Source organism: Solea solea, chromosome 15, assembly GCF_958295425.1.
Source record: "Solea solea chromosome 15, fSolSol10.1, whole genome shotgun sequence".
NCBI classification, from domain to species: Eukaryota; Metazoa; Chordata; class Actinopteri; order Pleuronectiformes; family Soleidae; genus Solea; species Solea solea.
The window spans coordinates 11963694-11981409 of NC_081148.1; the positions used below are offsets into that span (position 1 = coordinate 11963694).

Consider the following 17716-nt stretch of genomic DNA (forward strand, 5'->3'; position numbering starts at 1 on the left):
AGTCATTTTAGCCAAGTAGATGGACGGTGAACAATAAAACATTTCTCAGTACAGCATTACATCACCATCTGTTTTACAGTCAGGCGTGGTTCAAAATAAACTGTATTATTGTCTTTTCCTTACTACAGTATTCTACAGTAGTTATGGCTATAACATTCATTTAAGTCTATTTCTTTCTTCTATTGTGTTTCCATTAGAGCTGCAACTAACGATTATTTTCATAATCGATTCTTCGTTTGTTCCATAAAATATCAGAAAACCTTAAAAAATGTTGATTGGTGTTTGTCAAACCTGGAAATGATGATGTTCTCCAATGTCTTGTTTTGTCCACAAACCAAAATTATTAACTTTTAATGATTTTCTTGTTAACCAGAGCAAAGAAATGAAGAAAATCCTCACATTTAAGAAGCTTAAACAATCGGGAATCTTGTTTTAATCATGAAAAAAGCTTTGAACCGATTAATCGATAAAAAAATAGTTGTCGATTAATTTACTAATCGATTAATAATCGATTCATCGATTAATTGTTTCAGCTCTAGTGTCCATATACTGTTGTCGAGCAGCACTCTTGAGCAGCATCAAGTGGAAAAGTTGCACCACTGCAAGTTACATGGTGTGGAAGTGTTTGACAATAGGTCTTATAACTTAGAGATGCAATCTCTTTTAATTTACAGCATGATTCGTACTGTAATAACGTAATATAAACTGCGTCCTTGCATCAGGGAAGCTAACACCTGCAAAGCTTCTTCTCTATGTCTTTTTGTATGAAAGACAGCTTTCCTAAAAGAGCATAGAACATAATGTAATATGAGCATTATTTGTCTTTTTTTCTTTGCTCCTGCAGGACATCATATCGCTGGCTGAAAGACAGCTTTCTCATACCTCCTCTGCAGCTGTGTGCCGAAAACTATCCTCCATTGGGCGACGGGTGCTTTCCATTGAATCAGTTTCAACGTTTCAAGGTGATGCCATCATCAAGTATTCAGATGTATTTGCTCTCATTTGTGTGTTTTTTTTTCCCCTCAGTACTAACTATCCTTGTGTATCCACAGATGGACAGGAGGCATCATGGGAGGCGAGGTGGCAGCATCCTAAACCCAGATGTCTGCTCAGGGGACTGAGCTCAGATGATAATGCCAAAAATGTGTGCAGTGGCAATTCTGTTACGGCAAACGGTCTGTCCAGAAAGCAGGTACATGACAGTGATGTTCTGGAGGAAGAAATAATTAAACTGTGCAACACCAAGATCTGAGGCAGACTGTGCTGACACTGTCTTAGATGAGCAATGCAGGCCATCCATGTTAATTTGCTATTTAACCTGTCAGTGTCAGTAATTATTTTTAACTTATTAAAATACGGACGCATTTCCCACACATTATTGCTCTCTGTAGCACAAAATCAGCCCATCAAAAGCAGTATATGAATAATGTTCTGTCATTTCTGCTTCATTCATGCATTTATCTAAATTAGAATCTATATTACACCATGAGATGTTTAGTTGAGATTGTTTTTTACATTAAGAAAACGGCTGAATGCTCAGAATGTCCTCTGCAGGTGTGCGGGGGCTGGGATTCCTCTCTCTGGGCTGAGGATATGGAAGGAGATGAAATGACCTTGACAGATGAGATGGATTGCAGGTCGCACAACAGCTCACCAGTGAAGAGGAGAGCCCAGCAGAGGCTGAACAGGGTGAGGGGGGCGCTTAACCGCTCCTGCTCCGTCCCGGACTCCAACAACCCCCCCTGTCTTTCCCCTCCAACACAAGGAGACATCAGTGTACCGGTGTCTGACCTCACTGAGATAGGAGCCGATGAAATCCTGAGCTGCAAGTCTGTGTGGAGTAACAGACTTCAGAGACTCAACCGGGGCCAGTCCTGTGATTCTTACCCATATACAAGCACTGACGATGATATGAATTGTGTTGTGAAAAACCACATGTCGCAAGCAAACGAGGATGCTGCAGAGATTTTATGCGGCGTAGAAATACAGACTCGGAAGAGCCATGAATGTGAAACTATGGACCATATCCAGGATTTAGCATCTCCCTTTTCTTCCTGCCAAGACCTGGAAATTGCACAAGAATATTCCGGGGAGCAGAGCACATTGAACCACAGCCTCTACATTCCTAATAACCACATGACAAAAAGCATGCTGTGTCTGAATGAAGAATCTCAGGATGAGGTTTGTCTACCAGACAGGTGTCACATGTACAATATAGAGTTTTACTGCTCTTATGTCCTGTGCTTTTATAAAACCTCCAGAGGATTTGCTCTGTCTGTAAGAGCAGGTCACAATTAGAACTGGATAGCGACATGTATTTAATATTCATGTCCTTTTGACAGTATGTGGAGAAGCTGTTCATTCTCTGGGTCAATTACTCCACCTTGTTCAGCTGATGGAGTATGCGTTTGTGACCTAGGTATAAAACTCTCATGTGATAACAGCTGGGCTTTTAATCTAAAATATTGTGAGAGGACGACGTGTTCAGAGAAGTTAAAATCCCTTTCGACAACATTTTCTGCACTATTTTAGTCCAAAAGCGGTTCCTTTCTTCATTCAGCTTTTGAATTTAGCCAGCGAACAAAGTAACTAACGTTTTCAAGCCAATGTTGATACCAATTCACTAAAGCGAAGTCATTTTATTCTTTTCCTGTGCACACAAGATAATTGTTTTGTGGGGAATCATTAAACACGTCCGTTTCCTGCTTGTAACAGTTCCGTGTCTAGCTAGAGCATCAGAAATGTCTAAACCTGAGATACTGAGAGCTCTTAAAGATTTGCATTTAGCTTTGTATTACTAGAATAGCGGTTGTATTTTTGAAAAACTGTGCTTCCCAACTTCAGTTTCCCCTGAGTTGAGAAATATCTTCATTCTTTGCTTTGTTACGTGGCCACCAGTGACACTTGGTCCTGCTAGCGTAACTGTTAGCCACCATGTTAGCAAACACTGTTTGGTCCTTTTCTCCCTACGAGTGGGTCTAAAAAGTTGCTGAATTAGCGTTGCAATTTCACTCCTCGGACCAAGTGTCACTGGTGGGCACGTAACAAAAAAAAATTTAAATATTTCTTGACTCACGGAAACTGAGGTTGGGAAGCACAATTTTGTATTCACAATTCTAGTAATACAAAGCTAAATGCAAACCGGTGAAGTATTCCTTTAAGTCTGTAACTGTTTTTTTTTTTTTTATTATTTAACTTTGCATTTGTTCTTTATTTTTCATCTAGTGGATCCCTCTCAGAGAACTACTCAGTCGCTGTGGACGGAGGCTGACAGTTAATGAGCTGTGGGCTCTGTGTTACACCTGTCTGTCCTCGCTGCAGACCTACATTGACTTTCCAGGTGAGTTTACTCATGTACGCGTTAAACCACATTGTATTGTCACCGCTCTTGTGAGAACCGCTCTGTGAATTTCTCTGTGAGATGAATAAAGTATCTTTCTATCTATCTATCTATCTAGAACAGTTGAGATACCCACTTACTGCAGTTTCTTTGAATACAAAGGCCCTGCTCCTAAGTGCTACAAGACGCAATACTTCCCTCCCTTTCAAAGTGAAATCCCTTCCTCGTTTCAGTAGAAAGAAACATTTAATCCCTTAATGGGGCTTTTGTTGTGAAACACCCACAAGGACAGAATGCAACAACAGCAAGACAGGATTAAAGATTGACAAAGTTGATACACATATACGCCGACAGTGACTGAAATAGGATTATAATACTTACATTATGTAGATTAGATTTTTTTAGTTTTTCCTTTTGAACCATGCTTTTACAAAAATGATGGGAAATTCTGAAAGCTGCCAAGAGAAAAGGAGCAAAAATTATATCATTTTTCTTACAATATTGTTCATCACAAGTCTGTTCTACTGATTTCTCTCTTCCATCAGCATATTTATGCCTGGACACAGTGTACGTGGGATGTGAGGGGGAAGTGCTTTTCTTGAAACCCAAAAACATTGGTAGGTTTGCGTTTGTCATTCCACTGTATGTGCTGTTACGGCTCCTTCGTGTGCTGTTTTTGTGTGCTCACCTTGATGTCTTATCAAGGCATATGAAGCAGTCGCTTGACGAAACTCTCACTGACTTAATGAACTGCCTTTTGTTGCAGGACCACGAGATGAATTTTATCTTGCCCCTGAGTATCAAGAGCACGGGATTGTGACTGAAAAGGTTCGTATGAACTGCATTCATGTTTACCCCTCATCATTTATTTTGGTTGTTGTTTTTTCCCCCCCTCCTCTATTCCTTTCTGTCTTGGCTCAGGTTTGTGTGTACGCTGTTGCTGCTATTCTCTGGGCCACGGCCAAGTTCAGTTTATTGCCTACTCAAAAGCTGGCGATGCCTCGCAAACTGAAGAGGCTGCTCCTTGAGATGGCAAAGAGGACGCCGATCGAGAGACCCTCCATTATTGTGGCTAAAAAAGTAATATCATTTTAACAGTGTTTCAATCATATCCCATTATATTCCTCAATCCACTGTACCACTGAACATTCGGAGTCGGAGAGAAAATGTTTGTTATGAACACATTACACACTTCACATTCCAGCGTTTTGATCTTTGACGTTGTGCGACTGTGTGTTTTAAATGTCAACAACAAACTCACAGAGCTGCACAGCTGTACTTCCTAATTTCCTAGAAGAGTAAAGACCAGACATTCACACTGAACAGAGCTGTACAAAAACCTTTAGGAAAGAAAATACAGTTGAACCCTAATCATTTTACTTCCCTCCTTATTTCTATAAATGAATTCTCTTTTTTGACATGATCAGTTTTTTAGTTCATTGTTCTCAGGAACAATACATTTCTCAGGAAATGACTTTAAATTTCACACGTTTGTATAAAAACACATCTATAAATAAATCCTAATTTCACTTTGCATATCACGGTGCAATTATCACCACTTCAGAGAGACATGCTTTCTAAATGGACGTATCCTGATCAAAGGAAATTCACTCGTATTTCGAATAAAGGCGAAGGTGCTTTGGCATTTTCTAATTGAAGGACACTTCTAAAAATACACCATCATTTTACTTTTGTTCTTTTGTTGTCGGTAATTTTTCTACATGATTTGTGCCAGTGTGTAAAGTGCTCTGTCTGTATTGTCTCTTTTTTTTTCGCGCGGCTGTTTTCCAGAGCTGTCGTGACTACTTATCACGTCAAGGGACAAATGCAGAGACTGTGTGGAACGACCTTATTAGCAGTGTTCACCCGGTAAACTTCCCTGTATCATTCACACACGTGTCTTCATCCAAATACTACTTTCAGTGTCGGAGATTAGCCATTATCCTCATTTCATTGTCTTTCAGCCAGTCTCAGAATCCACTAATGCAGAAGATTTGAGTGCCACTGAAACTCACAACAGCTCCTATGAAGAGTCTGAACTAAACCACACCGGTAAGACAACTTCACTATAGTATTAAAGACCCTCATGCAATATATTACAACCTACTATATTTGCTAAATGTGTCAAATATGAGAAGCTTTAAAGATGCACCATTTTTTGTTAATAATATCACTTATTTTACATCTAAATCAATGACTTCTCTAAAAACAAAAAAGATTTATTTACAATATGCAAAGCTTTTAATGGCCACAGGTGCAAATGTTCCTAATATTTGACACATTTTCTGTGAACTACATATGTATATTGCATGAGACAATATCACTGATATTGTGTTTGGCATTGTTGTAACTGTGTGTAGGCTTTGTTCCCATGGCCACTGAGAGCCGACTGGCTCCTGTGCCTGGCCCTGTTCCCCACAGCCATCCACTCAGCCAGGGACTCCAACTCCCAGAGGCTTTCACCTCCACTGCCACACACTTCACCCCTATTGTCCTGACTGAAGATGGGGACTCAGAGGAGGAGAGCCAGGACACTGGAGTGGCCATTGAAGGGTATTATTATTATTATTATTATGTCTATTTTATTACCCATTTGTATTTAAAAATTTGATAAATGAATGAAATTTAAATGAATAATGTGGTTATAACACGCGCTTATATAGTGCTGCCTTCTAAAAGGTAAATGTGAAAAGACATACTGTGGAGAAACATCAGTTGTGTGTTTTGCAATTTTGGTTTAGTGCAAACTTTAATGGGTTATTATTGAGCTAGGTCACCCCCCCCCCCCCACACACACACATGCACACACACTATTCCCACTGACATCATTTTATGGTTAGAATATCCACATTTAATTGGATAGAATGTGTCTGATTACACTAAAAGTCATGTTTGTAACATGTAGAAATATTACACCTTCCAGCCCAAAATAATTAACATCCCAAAAAGCCACACAGTTTTTGTGTGTCATTCAGATTAGACAAATAAGATACAGTGTAATAGTTGATGAGCTTTAGAGAGGCTGTTTTTGTTAATACTGAGCCTGGGGGCTAGCATTTCCATTACTTTCCGACTTTGTTCATTTGTTTTAGTGCTAGTTTTAAGCTTTTAGCTTTACATTTAATTATATATGAAAGTGACTATTCCTAAGAGTGATACTAGTCCTCTCTCATCTGTACATTTTAGGAATAAAACAAAAAAAAGAGCATAAAATCACTAAAATTACAAGCCAAAAAAGCTTTCAAATAAAAAACAAAAATATTTCTGTTTTTCAGTAATGTGGATGAATTCACAAGAAACAGTGAAAAAGTGGAGGGAAGGGATGCTGATTTCATCTCACACACTACGCACCCACATCCTGCACAGACTGAACCCAGCGTACACACAGAGGAACTGCCTGTGAATCAAATGGTCATAAATACAACTCCTACAGCTTCCAGCAGCAAGAAACTGGTCAACACTTCTTTTATTGTCCCGGATATTTCTTGTGTTGAAGTGTCTCTTCCTCGGGCATCCACTAACCTCAATGGTTCTGGTGTCTTTAACAATTACCTCTTTTGTCAGGACACGACAACTGGACATCTTTCTTTAGTGCCTGTGCAGGTCAGGGCTCCCGAGTCCCTCCTCGGGTTGGATATAAATCTTTCCCTGGTCCCTCAGCCTCTGCAAAGATTAATCACAGTTCCAGAGACGACTGAAGGTCCGTTTATCAACTGTCTGAATGTGCCTATGAGGCCTGAGCCCCAGGAATATGGCCCACTATCATATTTCAGCGGTAGCTCCATCCTGTCTGACAGCTCTGTGAAGTACAGTGTGATCAGGGCCCACAGTGGACAAGCAAGACCGGGGACTCAAGACGAGAACCAATCTCCTTCTGAGACCATCTCTGCCAAAGTCCAACCTGTCTTACAGGAGGTGATTGACCTGCTCAAGGGAGAGTTTTCACTTGATGGGTATTTGGATGATGGACAAGAAAACATCGCAATTGGTATGTATGTTCAGACGACTCATTTATCATTTTATTATTGCTTTGTTTCCTTTACACAACGGTTCTAAGTCGATTTAACAGTCAGTTCATCATACCAGTGGTACACAGACTATGTTATTCTTATACTGCTCTGTATAAATGAATGACACAATTCATTTAAAGAGGAAATGAATACCTACGTAACATCATATAACGTGTGTTCTGTTTGGAAATACATCTTGTGAACGTAGCCATTTCTGCTCACTTGGTCTCAGAAGACCCCAAGGTCATTTTCACACAACATAGTAAGAGAGGAGGTTAATGATTGTCCCTCCATGGCCGATTTAACATGCAGTACCTCCACAACACATTTACAGCATGTTCCTTTGTGGTTCCATCAAAATGTTTTATGTATCGGTTTGACTATTTTGTCCACTGCACATAAAGTATACTTCAGTAATAATACACAACAGGAGGTTATTTGTCTTCCCTACATGCTTTTCCTCCTCTCTGGTCATCATAGGTGAAAACTACATTTACACATGTTGCCAGTGTTTTGTTTGAAGATGTTTTGCGGGATGGTCCGCACTAAAGTGACATATTATAGTGCCCTAAACATTTGAAATGTCATGTGTTGACATGTTAACTGACAAACTTGACAATGTTATTTATAATTAATACAGCTAGTTTGAGATTTAAATTGTTTAAAGACAGATCCCCTCCTTATGCTGTTAAAAAAGTAATATAGTACTCTGAGTGAATTTTAAATGAGCTACTTTTTATTTTGTCTTATTTATGTTCCATTGTACCTCGACTGTACCCACATCTGCTGGTAGTAGAGTGAGCTGTAAAGCATCTTTTTTGACCTATGACACTCACCATGTCGATTGACTGTGTTATTAAAGAGAACTTAGAGTAGTTCTGGTTTAATAACAGCTAGCATTATCTTGCTTGAACAGTTGTGGCCTGCTCCGTCATCTTGTCTTGAGTTGTGAAGACCAATCCATTTGAAATTGTTTGTATTTTCTTTTTCCGAGGGGAGTACATCTTCTCTCTGAAGGACCTCCAGTACGACACGTTTGCCTGCGTTGTGAGGCAGAGGTTCAGTAATCTCTACTGGGAAGAGGATTTGCTGGGTGTTTTACATTGCCTGGTCAACTACAGCCCATCCACACTGTGAGTAGTAAAAATGAACTGTACATTAGACGCTGTATTATAATGTTGTAACACTCCATGGGAGAACAAAGCAACAAGCTGTGCTCTTGAACACTATGATGGCGTGAGGCATCCACACTTAAACATAAGGGCCTTTATGGCATGAATTGTGTATGACAAATTCACATGACTCACGACTAAGAAATAATTAAATTACTGTAATGTAATGTGAAATGTTGACTTGATTATGTTAACTACAGTCCCATAGTATTATGTGCCACCAAATTGGCTCGAATCAAGTTACCACAGATGTTTTTTTTAAATGATTGATTTCATTTTCAAGTGTCATAACTAAATGAATTGAAGTTAAGTTGCCAAAACACAGATCATATCAGACATAACCCAGACTCTATTGAAATGGCCTCAAACACAAACAAACACACATTTAACACTTTATAATCAAAGAGGTATTTCAGTTTACATTCATCAAACATGAAGTGTTCTGCAGTTAGTCTCTGAAACAGCCTCAGTTTATATTCCTGATATTCTGGACAATAAAACAAAGGATTAAATGAATTGTTCTTCCTAGCTCAGAGCACACAAACAACACAATGTACTTTCACCTGCAATAGGGAGGAATCATCCTGTTTCGATTGCCAGGGGCAGGATTCCACATCTTAGCTGAGCACAAACAGATCAGTGAGCTCTGCTCAGGTTCTGGTGTCAAACAACAAGAACAAAATGAAAACAAAAACTCACTGTAATTGAATTGAAGGTAACATTTTGACTTGTAATGCCTTCTTCTTCTTCTTCCTCTTCTTCTTCTACAGCAACATAAATGTTCTGTAGTTACATTCTATCAAATAATCCCCAATAATATGACATGTAGGAAATTACGTATTTCAGCTTAAACCCTTAGAACTCAGAGCATTTAGGCTGCTTTTTCCATTATGTATGTACAGAGGCTATAAGAATGTGCAATATAGTGTCCTGTATCCTTTATTTCAGCACAACCTCTGCAATCTGATGAAATGACTTCTTTTTTTTACACCTGAGCAAAGAAATTTGGAAATTCATCACAGTTCAGAGTTCGCTTGGCAAAGAAAAACGGTATATTTTGCGACCTCTGCACAATTATGGCTACTCCCGTTTTGTTTTGTTTTTTTAAATATTTGATGTAAAATGAATCATACCTTTGACTCAACAACACATTAGAAAACGAAAAAAACTAGAGCTGAAACCATTAATCGATGAATCGATTATTAATCGATAACTATTTTGATCATCGATTAATCGGTTTGAAGCTTTTTTCATGATTAAACAAGATTTCCGATTGTTTAAGCTTCTTAAATGTGAATATCTTCTTCATTTATTTGCCCTGGATAACAAAGAAATCATTAAAAGTGAATCATTTTGGTTAGTGGACAAAACGAGACATTTCCAAGTTTGACAAACACCGATCAACATTTTATACGGTTTTCTGATATTTTATAGACCAAACGATTAATCGAGAAAAGAATCAACAGATTAATCGATTATGAAAATAATCGTTAGTTGCAGCTCTAGAAAAAACACATTTTAAGTGCAGTTTCAGAGCCTGAAGATTTGATCTATAAAAACACACCCCCAGGATGTTCATATAAGGAATTGTGTATTATTCCCACGGCCATTTAACAAGGGTGCGCATGAGCACAGGATTGACTGAACCACTCAATGAATCTGCATGAGGTCACCACAATCTGCATTATAAATTATCGAGATTATTTCTGGTGTTAAAATATTTATCCCACATTGAAATGAGATGTTTGGGTGGCAGCACAAGCTTCGGTGCTTCTGTGCAAAACAGTGACGTTAGCAACTTCACCTGCCTCTGTTCAGATGTAGCATTTATTGTCATGTGTGTTCTCAGATACAACAAATACACACAGCATAGAAGGAAAGACCTCTCGTCCTCACAACACTTGCTGCACCCATACACAGCATTAAAATGAGCGTGAGCACGTCATATAAATTTCAGCCCGACGCCTAAATGATCCCTATGGCAACAGCTTTGCAGGATGTTTGATAGTGATGAGGAGACTGAGGATGCATGTAAGGCCTCATCTGCATTGTCATTGATGAGCAGCACTTTGGGCGTTGTGGCTTAAATATATGAATAAATGCATGAGTTAAAATACAAATGACATGCTTTACACTTGTCTCTTCATTTACATTGAAGCTGGAGCTGAGCAGAAGGTTGGGCTTACCCTAGACTTGTCTTTCATGAGGCCACTGACATGGTTTTATGCTCCGGTTGTAGAATTGCAAGGACATAGACGCTATTTTCTTGTGGCTGTGGACTCACTTATATAGGACTCAGCTGTGCAAGGTTATTTTTTTTCCACCATTCCAATTTCAGAGAGGATAGAAGGAGGAATGTAGCCTCTCCATCCTAACTCTGATATGGACTGGAGGGCGCTATGTTTTTTGTGTGAGCAGTTTAATTTGATGGAACAAATGCTTTTATTGTTTGGGAAGTATAATCTGAGGTAAATTGTTCTTCGTGTGCGTGCGTGCGTCTGTCTGTGTGTGTGTCCATACAGCGGCGCTAATGATCAGCCGCCTCCATCAAAGGCTGTGAAAGGTGTTGCCCTTACGTCGCCCTTGATAGCAAGTGTCTGGAGAGAGAAAAGGGAAGTGTGCTTGCAAAGTCGCCTTGACCTGAATGGAAACGTCCGCACTTCGATTCCCGCATCTGTGGATTCCTGGGGAGAAACTAAGGCTCAGTCCTGCCATGAAGAAAACAAAAGTGCACTAGCAGAGGATGAATTAAGATCGGAGCAGAGTCAGCACGGTATTAGTCAAGGTAGGTGATGGAAATTCATGTTTAGGTCTATCTTTCTTTGGAAACAGATCTTTCTTAAATTCCATGTTTATAACAATGTTTATAGGTTTATCAGGGTCAGTTGCAGAAACTGTTGTCATAGTAAAGGTCCAGTGTGTAACGTTATTGACATGTATTGGTGACTGCAGATTGCAACATCTCTGCTCACTCCACCACTCTCTCTGCCTCCCTTTAATTTGTTTATGCATTGGTTCACTTAGGCACAGCTATTTCTCCATTTGTGTGGCAAGCTTCTACTTTTGAATGTCGGAATGCCTACGTACGTCAAGGTACAAACTTATACAAACTCAAGGCAAGGGGCCTTGAGTTTGTATAAAAGACTTATTCTAAGGCCACAAACACCTTACACTCTTTATTTTGAGGCATTCATATGCTCACTCACAAACATAGTATTGAATATTAAAGTCCATCATAACTAAATTCTATAGAGATATTACCTCTTCTTTTTTTTTTAATACTTTCTGCATCAAGTGAATCACCTAAATAGATCAATTAAATCTTTTAGGTTGTTTTTTTTATGTGTATTTGAAAATTAATTTTCAAGGCTAACATTTGTCAATAACTTACATTCCCAGAATATTTCATCCAAATAGGTCCTTTACTTTTTGAGTAATGCTGCTTAGACAGACAAAACCTCATTTTTCTCTGTGATAGATTTTTTTTCTTTTGCTGGTGGATCTTTTTGATGTTTGTTCTCCTTCGTAGCAGGAGCTCATTTCTCTCCACTGATAAGCTGAAACAAATACAAACAAGCACAAACAAAGAAAAGCTCTTTTACGCCCGTGCTATTTATATATTCCTGCCATGGGGTCGTGATTTCAAAAGGGGAGCTTGCAAGATGACGATAAAAGCAAGTTGGACTGCCTTTAAGCTGTTCTGTTCAACAGTGGATGCTTTGTGAAGCCATGGGTTATCATTTAATTCCCCCAGAGCTACCACTGGATTGCTCCTTGTGTTTTCATGATTAATTTGGTTTGTTTTGCTGTGATTCAGTCCCTTTTTTCTTGTTTCCTCCTCGTCTCTCTCTCTCTCTCTCTCTCTCTCTCTCTCTCTTCACTGTCCCTGTTGACTGGTTGAGGCGTCAGCACAGAAGGCTCGGACACAGGGGTGATGGAGGGAGGAGATCATTCAGCGGGGGGCAGCGATGAAAGCCCCTCTGAAGCTGAGTTTCCATCAGGGAGAGAGGAAGGGCTGCTGGGAGCTTATGACCATGAGCAGATGAGCTCTTACTGCCTGGAGGACATGGAGGATAGTGACTCTCTGGTGTCAGAGCAACTCCTCACACCTGGACTTAAAGCAGGGGCACCGGGCCTCAGCTTAAGCCCAGCCTGGTTCTTGGCCTTTTTTGGAGAAGAGTTTTTTAGTCCCGAGGTGATACAGTATGCAATGAATCTGGGACAGCACACAGGATCACCATGTATTGATGTGAAAACACAGGTAGGTGAAGCTGTGAAAGTTACTGCCAGTGAGTCATATATGACCTTTACTATATTTGTTTGAACAAACAGATTTATTTATCTAATGCTCTCACAACAACAACTGAAAGGTATTTCTTTCACATGTTACAGTGATGGGTTGTGAGTAGCATGTTGTGTATTAGTGCCATTATTTTTCTCAGAGGTATTAACTTCACTCGCTGTTTCTTTGTGCATATCCTCCATACAAAAATATTGCCTCCAAACGTTTGATGCATCTTCTAATTTAATTCATCGCATCACTTTGTTGAGATTTGCGAAGAAGTCCAGGAATTATTTTCTTAACTGTAATGAAGTGGGGCATGGTCAGTCTGGGAAGTAAACGGGACAAGAACAAGCTGGGGCGTTAAGATAATTGGCATATTACTCCCTACAAACTGGATCTGAATATTAATATGTTGAACTTGGCCTTTGGCAGGGGAAGCCATTATAATTTCCAAAGGAATATTAATGAATAGCTTTTGTGTTTGCACACTTTGGTTGCATCACTGTTCCTTCAGAGGGTTTGTGCAACAGCTAATAAGACATTTTAGGAGATGGGCTGTTGCAACGTCTCATTCAATTCGCTTCAAAAGAGCTGTTGCATTCTGTTGCCACAATGAACAGTGCACGGAAATAAAAACTATTTACCACACACACACACACACACACACACAATGGAAACACCTAAAGGCTTCTCTAAATCAAAGGCAGTGTGGTGTAATTGTAGCACCTTTGTTTGATTGTGTGTGTTTTTTTTCTTTCGAACAGGAACTGCAGCAGCAGCTCTTAATTGAAACAAGAAATTTGAGGAAAACTAGAAATTTCTACCTGAAGCTCATTCAGCAAGAGAGACGAAATAAAGGTTAGGTGCCCATTTTATAGCACGGCTGGTGTATGATGGTCTGCTCAGCTTCCTGCGTGATTTATAAAACTGTGCATCCTGTATCGCACAGGTTCAAGGAGCAAACTGATGCTGTCCAAACTGAAGTCCCAGTTTGAGGAACTTCGATCCAAAGTGGTGTTTTTGGACAGTGTGAAGAAATACCTGGAGGTACTGAAGGCGCACGACAATGTCTGACTCTCGCGTGCTGATAAGCAGTTTCCAATGCGTGTTAATTATTTGCATTTTAATTATTTCTGCAGATTGTGAGAGTGGAACAGTTTGGTTTGGAGGCTTCATTATTATCCTCCTTAGCTGTATGTGGACCTGACTCTTTGGACCTCCATCCCTCTGAGGATCCCTCTGTTTTGAACTTTGGCAAAAGCAAAGGGAAGAGAACCCTGCAGGCTGGGTCTCCTCTGGGCCTCATGGCTTACCTCTACACCAGGTATTATTGATGAGAGTTTAAATTTAAAATGTGTAAGCCATTGCCTCTCGTGAGGTTGTATGTTTTGTGGTAATGTTTCACAGGGTTGGGAATTCCTGTTATCTGTGTTCAATTATTTATCCTTACTGTTTTAATGTGCCTGACAAAGGGTTGTAGCCAGATAATCACATGATTACTCTACAATAAAGATTAAAGATTAAAGTTTCACAATAAGGTACAAATCTCCTACAATATGGGCTTGCGTTTACAACATTTAGTATTGCTGTCTTGAGCTAAAGCACATATTTTAGCTGCAACATTTGTAAATAAAGCTTTTCTCAAACCCAGGGGCCATAAAAGTGCCACAATTTACACAGAGGGGCCATGTATATGCAGAAAATCCATGCACAATTCCTGATTCAGTAAGTTTCACATTTAAGTAATATACAGTATGTTTACAGCACATGCAAAACACTTATGAAACCACATATAAAATGAGCTATCCATAAAAAAGATTAATGGGTATGTGCAAAACGTTGCAGATCTAATATGTACTTGCTTTATCTGAAGCGGACTCCAGACACATAAGCATTTGCATATTTTCCTTCTCTGCCAAATATACATAACAAAAATGCACTCACTTATCACTGGAAAAACACGGTTACCAGAGTAATCGTTGTTGTTTATGTATACAATTAACTAAATACTGTGACTTCAGGCCATACATGACTGAATCATACATTACATGAAATAGGCAAACTCCCAACCAGAAAATGTTGTTCCTCATTATCCTTACAACTAAGAAGCACATCATTATTTCCGATTTCATTGTAGGACATTTGATGTGGAGAGACCTGATGTTTTTAAACATCACGTGTTGAAATTGTCTCTTGGGGAAAGTAGTAGCGGTAACAGTGACGTGGCATAACTAGTATCTTAAAATAAACTTAGATTAAAAGATTCTAGAGAGTTTTCATCTAATGTTATTAATTTATTTATTTAATTGCACAACTTCTCATTTTACACGTCATTATATGACTCCCCCATACTCGGCCCATGAATCCAAACCTCCCTGTTCACGGGTCTGATGAGGGAGGTTTGGATTCATTTGGATTCTAGATCTTCCACACATATTCTAAGAGTGCTTGAAGGGAAATTCTGAAGAATTGTGCTGCGGTTATCAGGGATGAGGACAATGATCATGTGGTATATAAATAGTAATAGAGTTCACTGAAAAGTTGTTATTCAGCGGTTGTTTTCACGTCACGTATATTATATCATATTTACTTTCATCACAGAAATGCTGCCATGGAGGGCTACATCCAGCAGTTTCTGTACACCTATCGTTTCTTCTGCTCTGCTGAGCAGTTACTACAGTTCCTGATGGACAGATTTACCAGTGCTGCAAGGTACAGCAGCAGACTTTTGGTCGTTAAAAACGGAAGCTCAGTGGTAGAGCGAGCCATCTTTCAACTGGAAGGTTGATGCTATATGCTGTATGCTTTTCATTCCAGAGAAGGTCTGAACATGTCAGGAGACAGTGAAAAGATCTTCCATCGCTCCTTGGACCTGCTCCAGTTCTGGATTACAGACTGTAAACAGATGGACTTCACACCAAACTCCAGCATCGTAGCTACATTAGAGAGTTTCCTTAATACTGAGGTACATAACATAACCCATGTTACCCAACACTGCAGTTAAACGGACTGTATATTATGATAGTAGCATGACACACAGTAATTATAACTTGTGGCTCCTTAATGCTAAATTATCAGACACTATGTGCTTGGACAGCAAAAATCAAAGAAAATGTAATTAAAAGAAAATGTTGTTTATGTAATTGGAATGTGGTGGATGATCCTCATCAGCTTTTAAGATTTTGGTGCATTTTTCACTTGTTTGCAGGTGTCTTTATTAACAAATTACTGTTTATATCGTGTAATTGGTATACTTTATTTTCCCACAGGTAATTCCTGTAGACAGCCGGGGAAAGGACCTTCTTGCTGCTCTCCACAGCCCCCCAACTACAAGTTGGAGCCAAAGAAGAGGAAGTCTAATCAGTATTGAAGATGAAAATAACTCTGTGTGCTTGCATTCATCTAATGAGGTCCGTCACATTCACGTTGCTTTGTGTATGTGTGTGTGTGTGTGTGGTACTAAATAAATAATACATGTACATTGTTACTGCAGTCTGTACTGTTATAACATCAGTGTGTTTATAGACTTTAATTCAGAGCATGTTGTTAAATCTTGAAACCTTTCAGTGGAGGATCTCCAGAGTGGTGGATCCCTCTGCATCCATATCTAAAGAGAAGGCCTTCTCCATTGCTGCAGCTTTGCCTGTGCCGTCCTACAGCGCTCTGGTGAACGACACAACCAACGTCTACCTGCACAGTGAGGACCCACTCCCCTTCAGCCAGAATGAATACAGTGCACAGCACTTAGCCCAGCAACTCACTCTCCTGCAGCAGGTATACAATACTCATCCTCCAAACGTTTGGTACAACACGCTTGCACTAGTGTTGTTGTTTCTTTAAACCACTAGAGGGAGACATGCCTCTACAAATGCATTGCAATACACTGATTCATCTTCTTTTTTTTTTTTTTAAATGCAGGGAATGTTCCAAGGATGTCATCCAGTTCATTTCCTCAACTCTAGGGTACAAGGGATCAGAGACAATGTGTTAATCCCAAATAAGTGAGTACGTTGTTTCCGGCTTTAAACACTGACTATTGACTTTACGGCGGAACAAGGTGTTTTAGTAAGTCGCTAAGCCACTACATGCTTTCAGAATCCCGCCAGCGCTCCACAGCATTTAGGGCCTGGTACTGGTGTTCAGATGCTTGTGCTAGACAGCCGTGTCAAGCATGTTGATCCAGTGTCGCTCCAAAGTAGTTCAGCTGGTTTTAGTCTTTGTCTTTGATGTAAAGTACAACATACAAAATATTTATAGTGTCAATGTCACCACTAGAGATTAGGATGTACAGATATATAAATGTGTAGCTGTTATGTATATATAATAGGGATGGGAGTGGGTATCAGTCAGTATCGGTATCGGTGCAATACTGGTCAAAATCAATGGATCAGATACTGAACAGATAGAAATGTCAAATCCTATATATCACATGCTTCACTATGCACAGACTGTAAAAATGTCAATGTCGGTCATTTCTGCTGAGTCATGTTTGGGCTGTTTGTTTGTTCTTTATGGGAGAACAATATTTGTTACACAGTTGGAGAATTATGTCTTTGAAATGACTCAAATGTGTTGTCATCAGCTACATACATTCATAAATGGTCTAATATAACTGTATCGGACTGATATCGATATCGGTAGATACCCAAGTTTGTGGTATTGGTATCGGACACAAAAAAGTGGTATCGTCCCATCCCTAATATATTATGTATAATATCTATATAATATATTCAGTGTGTGACAACAATTGTGATCACAGTGGGAGGGACACTAATGCTTATTTTCACTAACATCTGTTATTAATAAACAATATCATTTACTCCAGCGTTTACTTAAACCCGCATAAAAACAATGAATTCACTGATTAATTCTGGTCATAATCAAGTTATTTTTTAGCACAATTTTTCAG

General features: G+C 39.3%; 1 protein-coding gene across 1 annotated transcript in view; it reads left to right on the forward strand.

Annotated features, from left to right (window-relative positions):
* Window positions 1-17716, forward strand: part of LOC131473956 (kinase non-catalytic C-lobe domain-containing protein 1) — a 31027-nt gene that overhangs the window by 7565 nt on the left and 5746 nt on the right. The window contains exons 5-26 of the mRNA XM_058651602.1: window positions 845-962; window positions 1053-1192; window positions 1555-2181; window positions 3226-3340; window positions 3886-3957; window positions 4107-4168; window positions 4262-4420; window positions 5132-5209; window positions 5305-5392; window positions 5701-5893; window positions 6616-7328; window positions 8345-8483; window positions 11045-11307; window positions 12425-12783; window positions 13572-13665; window positions 13757-13854; window positions 13947-14131; window positions 15409-15519; window positions 15625-15772; window positions 16077-16217; window positions 16375-16581; window positions 16726-16808. Of these exons, the coding sequence (XP_058507585.1) occupies window positions 845-962; window positions 1053-1192; window positions 1555-2181; window positions 3226-3340; window positions 3886-3957; window positions 4107-4168; window positions 4262-4420; window positions 5132-5209; window positions 5305-5392; window positions 5701-5893; window positions 6616-7328; window positions 8345-8483; window positions 11045-11307; window positions 12425-12783; window positions 13572-13665; window positions 13757-13854; window positions 13947-14131; window positions 15409-15519; window positions 15625-15772; window positions 16077-16217; window positions 16375-16581; window positions 16726-16808 (4193 nt within the window). The remainder of the gene's footprint in view (window positions 1-844; window positions 963-1052; window positions 1193-1554; window positions 2182-3225; window positions 3341-3885; window positions 3958-4106; window positions 4169-4261; window positions 4421-5131; window positions 5210-5304; window positions 5393-5700; window positions 5894-6615; window positions 7329-8344; window positions 8484-11044; window positions 11308-12424; window positions 12784-13571; window positions 13666-13756; window positions 13855-13946; window positions 14132-15408; window positions 15520-15624; window positions 15773-16076; window positions 16218-16374; window positions 16582-16725; window positions 16809-17716) is intronic.